Source organism: Dendropsophus ebraccatus, chromosome 3 (genome assembly GCF_027789765.1).
Source record: "Dendropsophus ebraccatus isolate aDenEbr1 chromosome 3, aDenEbr1.pat, whole genome shotgun sequence".
Taxonomy (NCBI): Eukaryota; Metazoa; Chordata; class Amphibia; order Anura; family Hylidae; genus Dendropsophus; species Dendropsophus ebraccatus.
This window is the reverse complement of record NC_091456.1, coordinates 58239674-58257511: the sequence shown is the minus strand read 5'-3', so window position 1 is coordinate 58257511 and position 17838 is coordinate 58239674. Positions and strand designations below refer to the sequence as shown.

The 17838-nt window shown below is 41.0% G+C and overlaps 1 protein-coding gene across 3 annotated transcripts in view; it reads left to right on the top strand.

Moving 5' to 3' along the window:
* RORB (RAR related orphan receptor B) overlaps positions 1-17838 on the top strand; it is a 178491-nt gene that overhangs the window by 121212 nt on the left and 39441 nt on the right. The window contains exons 2-3 of one of the 3 annotated variants that reach the window (XM_069964257.1): positions 4508-4593; positions 12133-12188. In XM_069964257.1, coding sequence (XP_069820358.1) covers positions 12180-12188 — 9 coding nt within the window. In that variant the 5' untranslated portion in view covers positions 4508-4593; positions 12133-12179. Of the gene's footprint in view, positions 1-4507; positions 4594-5743; positions 5774-12132; positions 12189-17838 lie in introns of all 3 variants that reach the window. The other 2 variants (XM_069964258.1, XM_069964256.1) reach the window with 2 other exon arrangements.

Genomic DNA, 17838 nt, shown 5'->3' with positions numbered 1-17838 from the left:
TTTAACACTAAAACAAGTTTTATTATGTATTCCACCTTAAGTCTTAATAGGAAGATATTAAACTTGACAAAAAACAGATTATACATGAATGTAAATGCTGATTGTGAAATTTCTCTAGAAATATTTGCTAATTCTGCTGGCCAGATAGTTGCTGGATCACCAGACGTTTTCCTAAGCCATACATATATTGCAGAATGGCTAGGATTTGCCTCTGCTAAACATGAAAAGATTCTCCTGACTTACATTATGAAGTTCACTGTGCTGTAGTCATGTTGACAAAAAATGTTATAAATTTCCTTTAGGGAGCATTGTAAGGATTATGGCTAGTCAGGCGTGATGTGTTCTTCCCTCTGCTACCTGTCTCCCTTGAGTGGTGGATTGCTCTTTATTCTGCTTTTGGCATGAAAGATTAACATGCAATGGAGGCCCCCTGTACAATCTGACCATTTCCCTCCTGGCAGTACATGTGGGCTTCTTCTTTCAGCTGCTGTTCCCTGCCTAGTGATAGAGACTAAGTACCATCAGAAAGAATTAGAAGAAAAACTGCCGTTTTCGATGTGTAAAATAGTATAAGAATCATTGCTTATTTAAAGTGGCGTCATGGCATTTCTAACAAGAAGAGGACATTCAAAAACCCATATTTGTAAGAAAAACTAATATATAAACAATGGCCTTATGTCTGGATACTATTCTAATTCTCTAGATGACTAAGGCCAAACATAGACATGAAACAGCTGTTGTGATGACAACTCTCTCCTACAACTCCACCTTGAACATGCTTTCCTAATTTATATTCTATAGTGAGAACAGGATAACCTTGATGATGAAGAAGAAAAATTCACAGTCCACATTATATAACATTCTAACAGTATTGGTATCACAAGTAGTTTTAGCTTGAATTATTTGAGATCTTTATCATCACCTTCAATATTCTGTTTGATGACAACCACAATGGGGCACAATTACTTACTCTGGTTAATACTTAAGATTCCCATACATTTTGTATTTTGTCAGCCACACCTGCAGCTTGTGGTGGGTTCAGCCATCAGTATAAGGTGTATGGGGCTCTCCTGAGCGTCCACCAAAAGATGATGTTGGTAGAGATAGGGGTCAGGCATAATGGAAAATGGCTGTTTGACCCCTTTGGTCTCCCCTCCCCATAGAGAACACAGGAACACTCGGCCATGCCAAACATTGTGTACAGGGCAAAAGGGCCAGGCTGGAGTGATAACTGATTGTTCAGACATCAATTATCAAAGGTGTATTGCCACCTTTAGACAGTTAGATGAGTCAATGTAAAGGTTGTTGCAACGGCTGTGTTTAGTACGGAACTTACATTGTGTGAACAAAGCCTGAAGGTGTATCACCACTATTAGACAGTTTGTTGAGACAATGTGAATGTGTATCGCCACCTATAGACGGTTAGATGAGATAATGTGAAGGTGTATCGCCACCTATAGACGGTTAGATGAGATAATGTGAAGGTGTATCGCCAGCTATAGACGGTTAGATGAGATAATGTAAAGGTCTATTGCCACCTATAGACGGTTAGATGAGATAATGTGAAGGTGTGTTCAGTCTATATGGTATATCCTTTCTTATCACTAAACGTACAAACGTACCTTATCCAGAGAGAAATTACCAGCTTTTAACTACGACAAGAGATGGAGATATATACAGTATGACTGTTGGTCTATTGGTGGAAACCACATTATGTAAATTAAGATTGTTAAGTGTCCTGATAGCATGTGATGGCATGTGATATGGTGTCAAGTTGTTTTCATGAGAAATTGTATTCTTTAGCTAAAGGAAATGTAAGGCTGTACACATCTGTAAGAACAGACCATCTATTGGCTTCTTTTAAGTTAAAATTGTGGAGAAACATGTTATTGCATCTTTGGTGCGCATCATCATATTTAGGCCACTACCTTTAAGCAGAGCTATGCTTATTTACTGCGAAGCCTTCTCAAGGAGGTGCAAAATGCTTAAAAAGTATCTGAAACACATTAAAAATCTGGTGCAAGTTATGTAAACCCAGTCTTTGGGAACAAACTATGCCAGAATTCTGGCTTTTTGTAATAGCAAATTTGCCTCAATACAGTTTTTCATAAAATAAAAAATACAGTTGTATTAGTAGAATTCAAGGGGTCATCTAAGTCAATGATAAAGACATGTGTGTTAGAGGATCTCTGGGGTCCTGAAAAGTAAATCTCTCATGGGTAATTGGACACCCATTCTCATTATATCATTGCAGAGGAAAACTGCTTCTGGGCAGGTAGTAAGGCCTTATTCACACGTTCAGTATTGTTTTCAAGTCCGTAGAGTCCTCCCGCACAATCCGCTAAAAATTGGACATCCGTATTGCATCCGTTTTTCCGTGAATCCGTTCTTTTTTTTTTACTGACTGCACAACACTAGTTAATAAAGTTGAGTAGGTTAAAAAAAAAACTAGCACCGGTATGCCCAACCCCTAAAATAAGTCACATAATCGCTTGTCAGCCATTTTACTTGCCATTTCTGGTTTGCTTTACTGTCAGACACTTCTGTTAATTAATTGGTTAATTCTCCTTCTTCCTGGTTGTGGTTACTTAGAAACACAACCTTGTGACCTATGAGTCATCCATATTTTCATACGGAAATACGGATGCCAAACATGTTACAATCCATAAAAATTAGCAGATCCCTTTCATTTCTATGAAAGGATCCATAAAAAAAAATCCGCACTAGGACATGTCCTTTTTTTTTAGCACTGGTTTGTTTGCATCCATGTAATCTACTGATATTGTGAATAGCCCAATAGACATCATTGAGCACTAACTCGGATATGGAAATACAGATCCGCAAATTACTGAACGTTCGAATAAGGTCTAGGACTGTAGCATTACTTGAATGCAATTCAGCCATAGATAAAATGCATGAATGAGATAGATCAACCAGAGCAGGTGTTATGAAAGCACCTGTTGGGACCTTGGCACGGTCGTCAGTGCGTAAAGTACGATTGAGACAGTGCTTGTTCTGTGTTTTTTTTTCCTTTGTCTGAACATGGTCCTATTCTGTCTGTTTAGTTCGCTTTCTCATATGCCCCACCCATTTCCACCTGCTGAGATCTTTCTGGCAACTTCAGAGTAAAGTTTTGCCTTTTTACAGACCTGTTACAGACAGGTCTCTTCCCAGTCAGCATGTTTTTTTGCCAGGTGTCTGTGTTTTGTGTCATGCTTACCCAGGTAAGGGACTGTCACTTAGTTACCCACTGCCACTGTCCCAGAGCTTACATTGCTCAGTACTGCTGTAGAATGTTTTCCTTGCTACTGCTTCTGAGGTTTTGCTATAGAGAGATATAGGGAGCAGGATTCCATCTTCTGTGTGTGCAGTGTGTGCAAAACATTATAGAGGCTAGGTTCCACATTATAGCTTATGGGCTACTAAAAGTTAGAGATGGAAAAACTGGCAAAAATGTAATAAACTAATTATATAATGGCTACAAATACTGCTGCTCCTCATGTACGCACACACTGGAAATCTATTACAAACTTTGGTAGCTCCACCTAAAAATTGCACAACCCAAACATTTGTTCTAATTGTGGACAACTGTGATACACATTGGGGATGATGCCGTGGTTGGGTGTAAAAACACTGAAGTAAATTGATGACAATGTGGTTTAGAAAAAGTGAAAAAATCTTGCAATCCTACACGATTAGACATGCATTGTGAAGGAAATGTTAGAGACTGTGACACTCATTAACACTGCAAAGGAAACTTGGTACAGAGAGTGTTAGTTACAGTAATTTAAGATGTTTCGAGGAAAGCAATAGCTTCTTTTCACCTTGTGTATACAATTAATAACAGAAGTTTTCTGTTACACATCCCTCCGATTGTCCTGCTTTGACACAATGGATAAATGGCTCTCAGGCAAGAACACAATCACTATGTTCAAGTATCCTTGTACGGGTGCAATTCAGAAACAAAATATAGTAAGCCGTTGCGAGGCAGGATTGTATAATACTTCATTACGTTCCTCATATTCAAATAATCCCTCTTGATTATAAACAACATGTCGGATAAGTACACTGAAGTTGAATTGGACATTGATTGTATTAGGTATAACACTCTTTGTTTAAGCCCTTGCTTATTTCAATTACTGTTATTATAACAAACAAGTAAATGATAATGTAAACCATTTAATGATATAAACATCATCCCGAAAAGCAATGAATTAACATAAAACTACAAACCAAGTTGTATTAAAATGTTTATTCTAACTGCAGAGGGATTAGAGGACCGTTTGTGCTGGGTTTTAGAGCATGCAAATATTGGATATTGCTATTAAATTATGGATTTGAGGAAAAGCTTAAATCTAAGATCTGTTTTTCTACTTATGCATTCTGAATGCTACATTTTGCTTCTTTTTAATCATCTAAATCTCATGCTTTAGTCATTGACCAAGGATAGAAGAAGCTAAATAAAAATGTGCCATGTCAGCTGAGCTGTCTCTTCTCTATTTTTCAGCACAAATTGAAGTGATACCATGCAAAATTTGTGGAGATAAATCTTCAGGAATCCACTATGGTGTCATCACTTGTGAAGGCTGCAAGGTAAGAGTGAGACAAAATGTGTAGACTGCTATATATAAGTTTTATCTATTTGTGCACTATATATTTTGCATACATTACAGTTACTTAGGTTACATGTAATGTTACATGCTGGTTTACTTGTAATTTTAAGTAAAACCAAAATACAAAAAAATTATATATATATATATATATATATATATATATATATATATATATATATATATATATTTTATTCTTTTGTATATCTGCTGCAATTATATCTCATCTGCTCATATTTAACTACCGAAAAACCATTGCATGGTATTTTTTTCTTTCTATGCATTATGTGATTTGCAAATATGCATTCCATAGATACAGTTTTAATAACCCCTTGACAACATATGACATATATTTACATCATGGCGCCATTAGGAAGGTTAGCTTTTAGCTGTGACCCCGTTCTAAACCGTTGCGCTCCCGGCTGCTATCAGTAGCCAGGGACTGTGGCTATTTAGCCATTTAAATGCAGCTGTCAAAACTGACATCTGCATTTAAATGCCTATAAATCCCCATCAGTGGTGGTATAGTGGGCGGATGGCCCCCTGCGATGCAATAGAGTAGGAGCAATCTGCAATTGTGGTCAGGTCGGCGGTCAGCCCCACTCCAGCAGCCCATTGATCTCTATGAGAGATTAGTGCTGTGATTAGAAAAGTCCCCTAGGGGACTTCAAGTTACTGTATTAAAAAAAAAACATTATTGATGACTTATTATTAGTCTTGAGTGGACTTGCGGAACTGTTTGTGTCTGGCAACAATCTCCAAACCCAAACGATTGGCAATTAACTTCCGACATCTGGCGAAGTGCAATGCCTTCCTAAGGAGTCCTGGAAAACATGGATCCAGCCATGGCTTTGTTCACACAACATAATATATCAGTAAAGAACGGGTAATCTTTGCAGTGGAATCAGCATTCGTTCTTTACTGCAGGGTCAGCATTACATTGAAGTCAATGTAGAGCGCTTGGGTTCACGGACTGTTGCCAAACCCAAACAATTCTGCAAATCTGCTTAACACTAATTATTATTATTATTATTACTATCATTATTATTATTATTATATGTATATACAATTCTACCAATCAAGTTAGTAAAAGGTCAGTACAATGACAATAATGTCTGTCAAAAATTTTTCAGCATTACTGAACCAACAGCCCAACTTGTGAGGTAAGCGAGCTATATGCGACCAACGGCAGATTTTTTTGACAAGTTGAAAAATGGCAATTATATGGATTATTTGGCAGACAATCTCTCAGTGTAATAGGACCCTAGTAATTAAATATTATACAATGTAACATGATAACTGTATAGAATGCTTCACGTGAACAGGATAAAACGTTATAAAATATAAGCGTTGTATTTTTTTTTTTATTTTAGTTGTGTCATGATGTATGTTTCACATTATGATTGGTGCCTAGTCACATGACAAAGGGGGATTTATAATTTGAACCCCTGGTGTATCATGACTGTTAGCAGGTGCAAATTCTGGCTAAAATGTACACCTGTTCCACCTCTGGTGTATTAGGATACCAGTCTTAATAAATTCCTCCATAGTAAACATACTGAGAACATTCTCTAAAATGGATATAACATAAGAGTAAGGAGTCTGATGCTGCAGAGGGGAAATTAGTGTCCGGAACATAGCTGCTATAATATAAATACCATACTCTAAAATAGAGAACACCAGCAGGCACACATAGTGTAAATTCCTAAAATCAGAAGGAATAAAAGAGACGGCTAACTTAGCCACTCACCTCTGGCGACCGTGCTCCAAGCCCGACACCGCCAAGTACATGGATGTAGTAGCCATCTGCTGCCCGTCTTCTGACACCAGAGAACCGGTGAATGAAACTGTAGAAGATCGTGGCAAGAGGTTTGACTGGCGGGGATTCCAAGGTACACAGGCGCTTGGAGCATCGGTCAGCACCTTTGTACCTTGGAATCCCCACCGAAATCCCCACCGGTAGGGATCTTCTACATACTCTAAGTCTGGCAATACACCTAGGATATTTAAATGAACATAAACACGCCTGGTCAGACCCGGTCAGACCTGGCCAGTCAAGCGACAATGTTCAAGGTGTCCCAGTAAGAACCACTTATCTCTGGTGAAAACAAAATATTGCTAAAATTCAACATGCTAAATCTTTAGTTTCCAGACAGATTGGCTTCCCCTTACAGATTTAGGCTATGTTCACCCTACATAAGAGACCGGCCGTTCCGTGAGAACTTACGTTGTAAGAACATAGCTTTAAATACATTTTTATGGCCAGCAGACAAACTCTTGCTCCTTTGTGGATTAAAGTCCCATTTATTTAAAGAGCTTATCCAGGTTTAAAAAAAAACATAGCCACTATTTTTCAAAAACAGCCCCACTCTTGAATAAAGGTTAACTGCAAACCACACCTGCAATGGAGACAAGAGTTGTGCTATTTCTGAAAGAAAGTAGACGTGTTTGGTTTAATCCTAGATAGCCCTCTTAATATAAAGAGTAGTGTATGCGGCCTGTCTTTTCCAGCCTTCTATTTTTCTCTTTCTTAGGTGCTGCCAGCTATTTTGGGTAGAAAAAAATGAGTTCACGTTATAAAAGCTTGTTCTCTATTACTAGTCCATACATGATGTACATAACCATAGCAATGTTTAGACAAAGAATATATATATATATATATATATATATATATATATATATATATATATATATATTATCATTGTATAATATCATTAGGGGAGAGGCATTATTTGTACTGTGATCATATTGACTATTTTGGATAAGACCCATAGTCTTCATTCAGGAATAGTGGGCCTGCAGAATATTTCTTTCTACCTCTAGGGTAGCAATCACAAGTTGGTGGAAGTGGGGGTCCAATATGACCACTTACACCTGCCCCACAGTCTGTGAGGCCTGGGGGATAGAGCCCCCTTAGGGACCTGACTAAAACTTTGCTTTTATTCAGGTACGTAAAAAGTTTGTGGAGAAACACACACGTGCTCACGCACAGATGCACCTAAATGTTATATATATATATATATATATCAGGTCTCTGAGAGGGCTCACAGCATGTGGGACAGGTGTTAGTATTCTACCTCTAGTGGTCACCAATGCAGCAAGAACCACTTGTGTATAGCATTTATATGGCCTGGCATGAATTCTGCTTCTGTCAATATACAGGCAATCGTTTATACTATTGTGTTTTGGCTCTTTACTAGTGATGAGCGAACATGCTCGTCCGAGCTTGGTACTCGTTCGAGTATTAGGGTACACGATGGTACTCGTTACTCGGAAAAGCTCATCTGTTTACTGTAAGTTTTGGCGCTTTTTCTCAGCTAATAAACATGCAGGAGACTCTTTGGTACATCCTGCTATCACGTGGGACCCATACATGTCGAATAGCAGCGATTGGTTGGCCAGATCAGATGACCCTGCCATATAAAAATCTCGGCCGCCGAGGCTCGGCTCACATGCATGCTGGAAGAGATTAGGGACAGAGCTGCTGCTGGTCAGGGAGGCAATTAGCGTTCCAGTAGGCAGGGATTACTAGCTAAACAACCAAACAGCCCTTGTAGGGGCTTCAAATCCTTTTTAAATTGTATTACTACAGACTGCTGGCTGGGACTTGCAGTGCAGCTAGCACGATCGGCTGCTGGCAGAAAGAGGACATTAGGTGTTGCATACAGACCCCTAAGAAGTGCTCAGTACTATTTTATTGGGCCCTCTACTATATTTTCGGATTTCTGTATTTCTTATGCAAGGCATATCTAAGTTCACTACTGCTTGCTCAGTGTAAAGGGGGTGTCACAGAGTGTATATAGGTGCAGCCACCAACAGATTGTATCCCACAGCTGTTGCCCAGAATTTGGCATAATGGTGTGATTAGGCAGCCTTAGAAGCATCCATACATGCTGCCCCTTCTGTTTCCTGTCCATTTCCGTGGTGTTTCCATCATTTTCTGAGGTTGACAGGTTTTCATACGACCTTCCCTCTACCGAACTTGGGTCTACTGAAAAAATGCTCGAGTTTCCTATGGACTTCAATGGGGTTCGTTACTCGAAACAAGCACTCGAGTATCGGGAGATATTCGTCTCAAGTAACGAGCACCCGAGCATTTTAGTACTCGCTCATCACTACTCTTTACCTATAGAGGGAGGTTCTTTATCATAAAACAGTATCTACTGTTACTTGGACATGTGTAGATGTAGAATAAATACTGCTACAAATGCAGTATAGAATTACCATGCAGGTGGCAGTCTATGACCCAACCAACACAGTGATGGCTTATTATCACTAATAAACATAATGATTGGCATATTGAGCATATGTCATTTCACTTTTATTCGCTATGATTTTTCATTAACATTTCTATTTGCAAAATGTTGTTTGTGTTAATGAGCTCGGTGTCTTCTTTGCTTCTAACCGCATTCAACAAGAGAAGGTTAACAAGAAGTAGGTCAGTCCAGCTGCTCCACCTATCAGATTATGTAAACTTTGTATTCTTGTTATGTAGGTCCTGTACAAATGAGAGCGAAAATGAGAGCGAAATTAAGCCGAACCTGAGATTAGATTGCTCTTGCAGTAACAAGGCAGCACTGCAGAGTTGTGCCAGAGATGTGATTTCTTTTTTAAGGTGTAAAAATTGTATCATTTACATAGGTACCTTAAATTATATAATAGAAAAAAGACTGCTCTATCTGCTGTTTAGTAAGCTGCAGCATTTGTAGAGTAACATGCATCAAATATTCCAAGAGGTGCATTAAAGCGGGGACTACTTAGGTTTCAAACATCTTTGTTCACCACAATTTTTTTGAAGAAAAATAAAGTGGAAAAAAATTAATAAATCAATCCCAGTTGGTAAAAATAGATGGAAACACATAATTTAAATAGGGAGGCAGTAGACCTTGATATGCCCATCAGCTCAGCAACGCGAGTCACATACATACCTACCAGGCATGCACCAACAAATATTTTTTGTGCAACCTATGGATGTAAAACAAATAAGCAGATTTTTAAAACAACATAAGTAATAACTGTTATCAACAGAGGTATAAGCTAAATGACTAAGAAGATAATGGTGTTGTCCAGAAGAATTCAACTTGACCATGTAAAAATAAGGGTGTTCTAGTTGTTTTGTTTAACTCTTGTATATCCCACAAGCAAACGGTGTCATTAATGCCATTAAATATCTTTTTTGCTAGAAAATTTATATAGCACAAGGGTAAAATAGAAAAGCAGAGGGAAAACAAATTATTTGATTGTTGAAGGCTCAACTGCTGGTAACTTTACAAATACTAAAAACAGCGCTACCAAAACCCCATCTCATCAACAGAAAAGTGGCCAAAAGTGCACCTTCATTTTTCATTAAAGTTAAAGTTATTAAACAGTTATTAAAGTTAAACAGCGCTTATTTCTAGTCTGCTAAAGCAAGCACTATGCAGAATTGCAAGATTTTTGTGGTGGTTCCATATACCACTCTTTAGCTGAGTGGAAGTTATAAGAGATTGTACTTGGAGCTGAACACCATTTTGAAATAGTTACATAGTTAATAGGGTTATAAACGTCGAGTCCATCAATTTCAACCTATAATTCTACTGTGTTGATCCAGAGGAAGGCAAAAATTTTTCTTCCAAACTCCAAATACAGCAATCGGAATATCTTTCTGAATCATCATCCTGTCACTAGAAATCTAGTGCCCATAACTTGTAACATTATATTTTTCAAGAAAAGCATCCAGGCCTCCCATGAACTTGCTAAATGAGCCAGCTATGACATCATGTGGCAGAGTGTTCTGTAGTCTCACTGCTCTTACTGTAAAGAATCCCATTCTATGATGATGGTGTAACCTACTTTCCTCTAGACGTAGAGTATGCCCCCTTGTCATATGTACATTGTGATCAGATTATCCCTAAAATGTCTTTTTTCAAAACTAAATAACCCCAAGTTTGGTAATCTGTCTTGGTATTGTAATACACCAAATCCCTTAATTACTGTACCTTGGTTGCCCTCCACTTCACCCACTCAAGTTCAGCTACGTGCTTCTTAATGATAGTTACCCTTTAAATTCTATGAAAAATTATAGAAATGCTAAGAGAGTAACAGCTGTAGTCCTGGACAGTTCATTGATATTATAAGAAAAACAATAATAATAATAGTTCCTTTTTTACATAGCAAAAACATATTGCACAAATCAGTCAAATTGGTTCCGGTCCCCATTGGGACTCTAAATCTAAAATTTATATTAACCCCTAGAAGACTGTAAGGTTACGGTATGGGCGCCTGTGACCAGACAACCTACGCTGTACTCGTATGGCAGTATTTTCTACAGCGCTACAATAGCTGGTGCGGACCAGCTGCAATCAGTAGCCGGGCCCTCACCGTCTCTAATCTATTAAATATATAAATAGTGTTTCTGCACAGTGAACAGTGTAAACAATTCTTTTGTTACACTATGGGTAAAAAAATAATAAAAAGTGATAAAAATTTACACAAATATGATACTAATAAAAACTAGAGATCATGGCACAAAAATTACATCCCATTCAGCCCCAAAGGTGAAAAAGTTAAAGTGTTATAAGTTCTGTACTGTAAAAAAAAATATTGAGACATTAGAAAAGCTATGAAAACATGACTTTCATAGTGTTCGGATTTATAGAATAAAGATGTAATGTCAGTTTTACTGTAAAGTGTATTACGTAGACACGGGAACCCCAAAAAGTTACAAAATTGGTTTGTTTTTTTTCTTTTTCAAATTTCAATTCCAATTTCCAATAATATTTTGGGGGTTCTGTCATATATTTTATGGTAGACTGAAAGGGACCATAACAAAGTACACTTGTTCCTGAGAAAAAAAAAAAGCTATTACATGGCCCTGTAGATGGAAAAAGAAAAGTGCTATAGGTCTTAGAAGGCAAAGAGGGAAAAAACGAAAATGAAAATTAGTCTGGTCATTTAGGGCTTAACCAATTACTATGTTTTGCAGTATAGGAGGTAGTTAGAGTACCTGGAAGAAACCCACTCAAACATGGAGAGAACATAAAAGTCCGTCCAGATGTCCTTGGTGGACCCCCCTGGCTGGAGTCAACATACCACTCTCTATTTTACCAAATCTCACCTCCAATTTTAATTTGGGTATAACAATAAATGGTCCTTTTTATCATCTCATGATTCAAACTATTTCTACAACTGCCAGCAGTTATGTTATGAATAGAAGGGCGATTCTACAAAAAATGTATCTGTTTTTTTCCATTTTGTAAAATGCCTATAAAACCTGTTTAATAAAATGGCTAATTTATAAATAAATTCTAAGGTTATACTTGATTTTGTAAGATTAAAGATTTAGTAAGATTAAAGGCAGAAGGTTATATGATAACAGTGTAGGCAGCAGTTTAGAAAAAATGCCATTTGGTGAGATTAAAGTACAGATAAGTACACGTATTACATTAAACCTTAACAAAAAGTTCAGTTGGCAAGAAATGGATGTCTAGTTTGGCATAATAAGTGTATCACAATTTTAAACTATTTTGCCTCTAATTTTTAGGGAAAATTAAAGTGTACCAATCATTCTGTGACGGCATCAGGATAAAAATGCTGAAGGTGCGTGTCACTTCTAGTATGAGCCGGGGATGGACTGCCCGGAATCACTGTAGACTGCACTGTAAGTGTATCACAATGCAGTCAATGCCACGTCTGGGATTTCCGCCTCCTGCTCGCGCCTGAAGAGGCAGGGTACCTGCAGGATTTTTACAGCGCACAGTGGTACCTTGGTTTAAGAGTAATTTGGATTAAAAGTGTTTTGCAAGAAGAGCTCACAGTTTTTCAAAATTGTAACTTGGATTAAGAGCATTTTTTTGGTTTAAGAGCTCCCTGTACTAAGTGGGAGGGGGAGAGGGGGAGAGGTATGGTCTGCATAGCGGGGTCTACAGCTCTATACTCTGACCCAGGAAGTCTCTCTCACCTTCCAAATTATAGCAGATCCACTCCAGGCTGGGGCTTGCATCAGGGGACAAGACTGTGGAGGTAATCTCCTCATAGCTGTAACCCTTCTCTCCCCCGACACAGAGTGCAGCTATACTGTGCCCACATATGTCCTGCTCATTCCTTCATGCTTCCTGCAGTCTCTGTCAGCCTTTGTGTTTCCCATCCTCTCCATTCCTGCTATAATGTGCCTGAACTTACACTTAGCTAGGCCCATTGCTGCTATAATGTGCCTGCACTCACACTGCTGATATTATGTGCCTGCACTCACACTCAGCAATTAACATTGCTATATAGAAAGTTTCCATCACTGTTCTCCTGCACAGCTCTGTAATTCTCACTACATGATTGGTCTATGCTGAACACCCACCTCTTCCCAATTGCTGTCATGTGACTTCTCTATTCTAGCCTGTTGTACTACACTACTGCATTATAGGAATCTGCAGCTCCATCATTTATCTACAAACTGCTGCTTTTTTTCAGGTTTATGCAGGTATACTATACATTATATTACACTATATGTAAGGTATACTATACATTACACTCCACATGCTGATTTCTATACTGTATAGTAACTTGTAATATCACATATTCTGCTGGTTCTAAAATGTTTGTTTTATTTAAAAGACTGGTTGTGTCACCTAGATAGCTCTTCTTATCACAGGCAGGGCCGTATTTACCACTAGGCACCCGTGGTCCGGTGCCTAGGGCAGCACCTTGCAGGGGGGCAGCACCACGGAGCAGGGGGACAGAAAAAACACATTTTCCCTCCTCCCGTTCAGACTTGCCAGTAAATTTGGTGTCTTTTCCAGGGGGGTGGGGGGTATGGTGGTATTGGTCAGGTCTGGTATCGCCAATAGGTGCGTGTAGATGGGGCGTCTCCCGGTTTGGTGCCTAGGGCAGCAGCAGCTTTTAATACAGCCCTGATTACAGGATCTAAAATTACTTTCTTACAATGCCAAAACCCATCTTAATTCTGAGATTCAGGTAGGAAGAACTTGGTAAGAGTTGGCAAGTGAAATCTGCAGCCAAAATTCTTGTATATGGATATACTTTGCCAATTACAAATAATTGTTACAATGTGCATACTGAACTGAGCTTGTTTAAGGATTCTTAGTTTGGCTATGTTCACACAACGTCAAAAAATAGAGAAAAGGCGGCCGATTTCGCTATTTAAAAAAAGTCCATTTTTTCCACAATTTAACTGACTGCAATAGCAATACATTAAAGGCAATGGAAAGACGGACATCTAATGCGCACAATGTATTGAATAACGGACGTTTTTACCACGGACGTAAAAATAATGAACATGATCATTATTTTCGGACGTCTTTTGCAAACAGCGGACGTTTTTTATTAGTTGTTCACACACAGTCCTTCTTTTGTCACCGTTCTTTCAATGTTTTTACTATTAAATTCAATGGACTTTTCAATTAAGCTACACCCAAAGGGCAATTAGTAACGCAAACTAGAATAATGTACAAACACCAGTCATTGTAGGCCAGGCTGCTAAATAATGTCCGTTATTTTAGATTAAATGACGGATATAATTTAAAACTGAGCTGAAAAAACGTTATGTGAGTCTTTTTCTGTAATTGAAGATAAATGAGGAATAAGTTGTAGTTGTTGCCGTTTTCTGTGACTTGATCTGACACTGTCTACTGAGTGCTGAAAGTGTAAGACTGTTTAGGGGATACATCCAGCTTAATTCCATGATCAGAAGAGCTGTGTGTGTAGCTCTATCATAAGCCTAGATATTACTATTGTGATGCCATTTATGTTCATCTATAGTGCGATGCCCTGGCCCCTGGGGGCCACTTCCGCAGTGCTGGTGTTATGAGCGGGCAATGACCGGGGCAGCTGCAGGGGTTATACTTGTCACGGTATAGGCCTGAGGGCGGCACAGCTGTAGAGCCGGTCTGTGGAATCTGCGGGTGATGATGGGCATGCGATTCTTCGCTGCACTTAGTCAGGGCACCAGTTAGTGGACACCAATGCCAGGGTTCAGTAACAGCGGTTTTATTATAGATGAGGTAACTAGTAGCAACAGTCTCTCCGGATGCAACCGGGTATATAGCAGGCTTTGACAAATAAAGCAGGAGTGGTGCTGCATAGGCTGTGAGAATACGTGCCGGATGATGGGAGTAGGAGTATGAGAGAAATAGCGTTGCTGGGTGGATTAGCTTGAGAGTAATACTTGCTGTGAATCCTTGTAGCGATGAGGAGAGATAACGGAATGACACCCAGATGAGAGAGAAGACTCCGGACACTTGAGCAGGCAGATACAGCCGAAGACTTGAATATAGCAGAGCACCTGATCCACACTTCTAGTGGTGAAGTGGGAGCTGCAGAGAAGAAGCCCAACTCCTCTGAGGCAGGAGAGGGACGACACACATCCTCCTTGCTTGAAAGCAGGGGGAAGACTAACTTGTTAAGAGGAAGTGGGAGGTCACATGGTTGTTCCTGGCCAGAGCTAGTCGGCCATTGGAGGAACCATGGTTACAGGGCACTGGCACTGTCACGTGATCAACAGCCTTGTATACCACTGTACAATGTAATAATACACAGGAATACATAAGAGCATACATGAGAATGCACATTACCAGAGAATACTAGGGGAAAACCAGCAGCAGTTGCAGTGCAAACACTTACCAGAACAAGCATTGACACAGCAATAGAAATGGCCATAATAGGAGTAGTAGTCTGCATGTTCTGGGACACTGCATACCTCCCTAGCAAATTTGAGCCGACCTCGGCGAATCTAGAAGGCAGCAAACATGAATAGACTGGACAATCAAACAACAGGAATGAATGATGAGAGTGAGTGTGATGAGGTGTGTGTTTCCCACGCCCAAGGCACAGGTGAGAAGAGAGAGAGGATGAGAAACCCTAGTGGCAGGACTTCACCTAGGGGTGCCTAACGTACTCTGGCGACCAGGTAGCTAGTGCGTGAACCATCTGACATGTAAGCCAGGACAACTTAACTGCTGGCGGGTGACCCTCCATATTCCAGCCAGTTAGACAGTAGGTTTTCTGTTAAATGTGTTACCCTACTGGAGGAGAACTGTGAAGACCTGTTTACTACCTTGACGTGTCTTGGTAGTGTCTTGGATACCTGGAAGAGAAAAGAACAAAATAATAAAAGCAAACATACATGGGGAGCTCCCTTTCATACCACTCAATCACACACACAAGCACTCCACAGGCCAAACACACGAAAGGTATCAAAGGTGCGATATGTATGGACCAGTGTGAAGGTTAGGTATGACTATGTGTGATAACTACTGTGTTGGGACAAGACAGAGGTGAACAAATACTGGAAACAAAAGGAAGGGGAACACAAAGGACAACAAATAATGTGAGGTCTTGAGGAGAACTGGCTCACATGAATCTGAATGAAAATCTGAGAGAAATCTGAATGAAAATCTGAGAAAAATCTGAATGAAAATCTGAGAAAAATCTGAATGAAAATCTGAGAAAAATCTGAATGGATTAAGTGTCTCTGTTAGGTAGAGTCTCTTTTAGGCAATTAGACATCGTCCATGTAAAAGGCTCTGGGACAGGCACTAGAGAACCTTTTGTTATTGTAAGTGTCCATCAGCTCATGGCTGGTTAGTACAGGGAACTTGGTCAGGAGGACCAGGCACGAACCTTGAACGATACAGGAACTGGAACAAAACGGTTAGACAACAAAAACAGTTTAAGGGCTCTGGTCTCTGTAGCGGATACTTAGCAGAAATGTCCTGGAGGACCCTGAGTAGGCTTCTTCTTTTTCTTCTTCCACGGATAGCGATGGCGTGAAGGGCCTGGAGCAGAAGCATCACTGGATGCCATAGTGACTACAATGCTGGGCGTCACCGTGGTGATAGGAGAGATGATGGGGGCCACATGATAGGTGACGGTCGTGGTAGAAGAGGCAGCCTTAGCCACAGCAGTGGGGGCAGTAGAGGGGACTGCGGTAGTAGACGGCCCGCTGTAGTGGAAGCTGCAGGAGTAGCGCTAGGCATAGCGGTGGCAGCTGTAGTGGCAGGCGACAGGGCAGCGAGGGCCTGCTGAATGTCCTCGATCAGCTGCATAATCTTAGGCCCCGGCCCGAGCATCCATTGCGGCAGGGGCGGCGAATCACGCCCTGGAGGTTGCCACAGACCCGGGGATATGAAGGCCTTAGCAGAGTTCTCCCCTTTAGGGCCAGGGACTGAAGACAACAGAGTCGGTCCACTTACAATCTGTTCGCTGTCCGGTGATGAGGACCCTCCGGTACAAGAAGCGAGGTCAGCGGTGCTGGAGTGACCGGGTCCCGGAGAAATGCTGGTCTCAGGTATGGGCCCCTCATTCTGATCAGCAGAGGCCGGGATGAAGGCCCGGCGAAGACTTCCGTCGTCCGACGGGGCAGCGGCCCAGCTGGAGTCGCTGTAGGATGGGAGCGGTGCTAGCAGGCAGGCAGGATTGCTCTCCGGCAGCTCCGGCATCACTGGTGCTGCGGCTGCAGGCAAACGTTTCTCGGGGGCCGCCATCTTGCTACGCTCTGTCCGGAACTTGTAGCAGGAAGGGGAGGAGCGCCAGGCTGGAGGATCAGGTTCCAGAATCTGCCCAGCAACAGTGACGTCATCCGGCCCAGGCAGCCAATCAGGAGCAGTCAATGGAAAGTCTATGGCGCCGGGCGATTCCCGCGCTTTGGCAGCATGGCTGTTAACCCCCTCCTCACCGGGGTATGGCGCAGCCAGAAATTGAAGAAGACGGCGGGCATCTTGTGTACTGTTTACGGCCCGAAACACTTCAATCACCCCCATAGTAATCGGCAAAGTCTCTGGGGGGGGGGGTAGCAGTACAGTTCTGGGGACACTGACAGTTGGCACAACACAGTCTGTATCCTGTTCGTGACGCCAAAAATGCGATGCCCTGGCCCCTGGGGACCACTTCCGCAGTGCTGGTGTTATGAGCGGGCAATGACCGGGGCAGCTGCAGGGGTTATACTTGTCACGGTATAGGCCTGAGGGCAGCAGAGCTGTAGGGCCGGTCTGTGGGATCTGCGGGTGATGATGGGCATGCGATTCTTCGCTGCACTTAGTCAGGGCACCAGTTAGTGGACACCAATGCCAGGGTTCAGTAACAGCGGTTTTATTATAGATGAGGTAACTAGTAGCAACAGTCTCTCCGGATGCAACCGGGTATATAGCAGGCTTTGACAAATAAAGCAGGAGTGGTGCTGCATAGGCTGTGAGAATACGTGCCGGATGATGGGAGTAGGAGTATGAGAGAAATAGCGTTG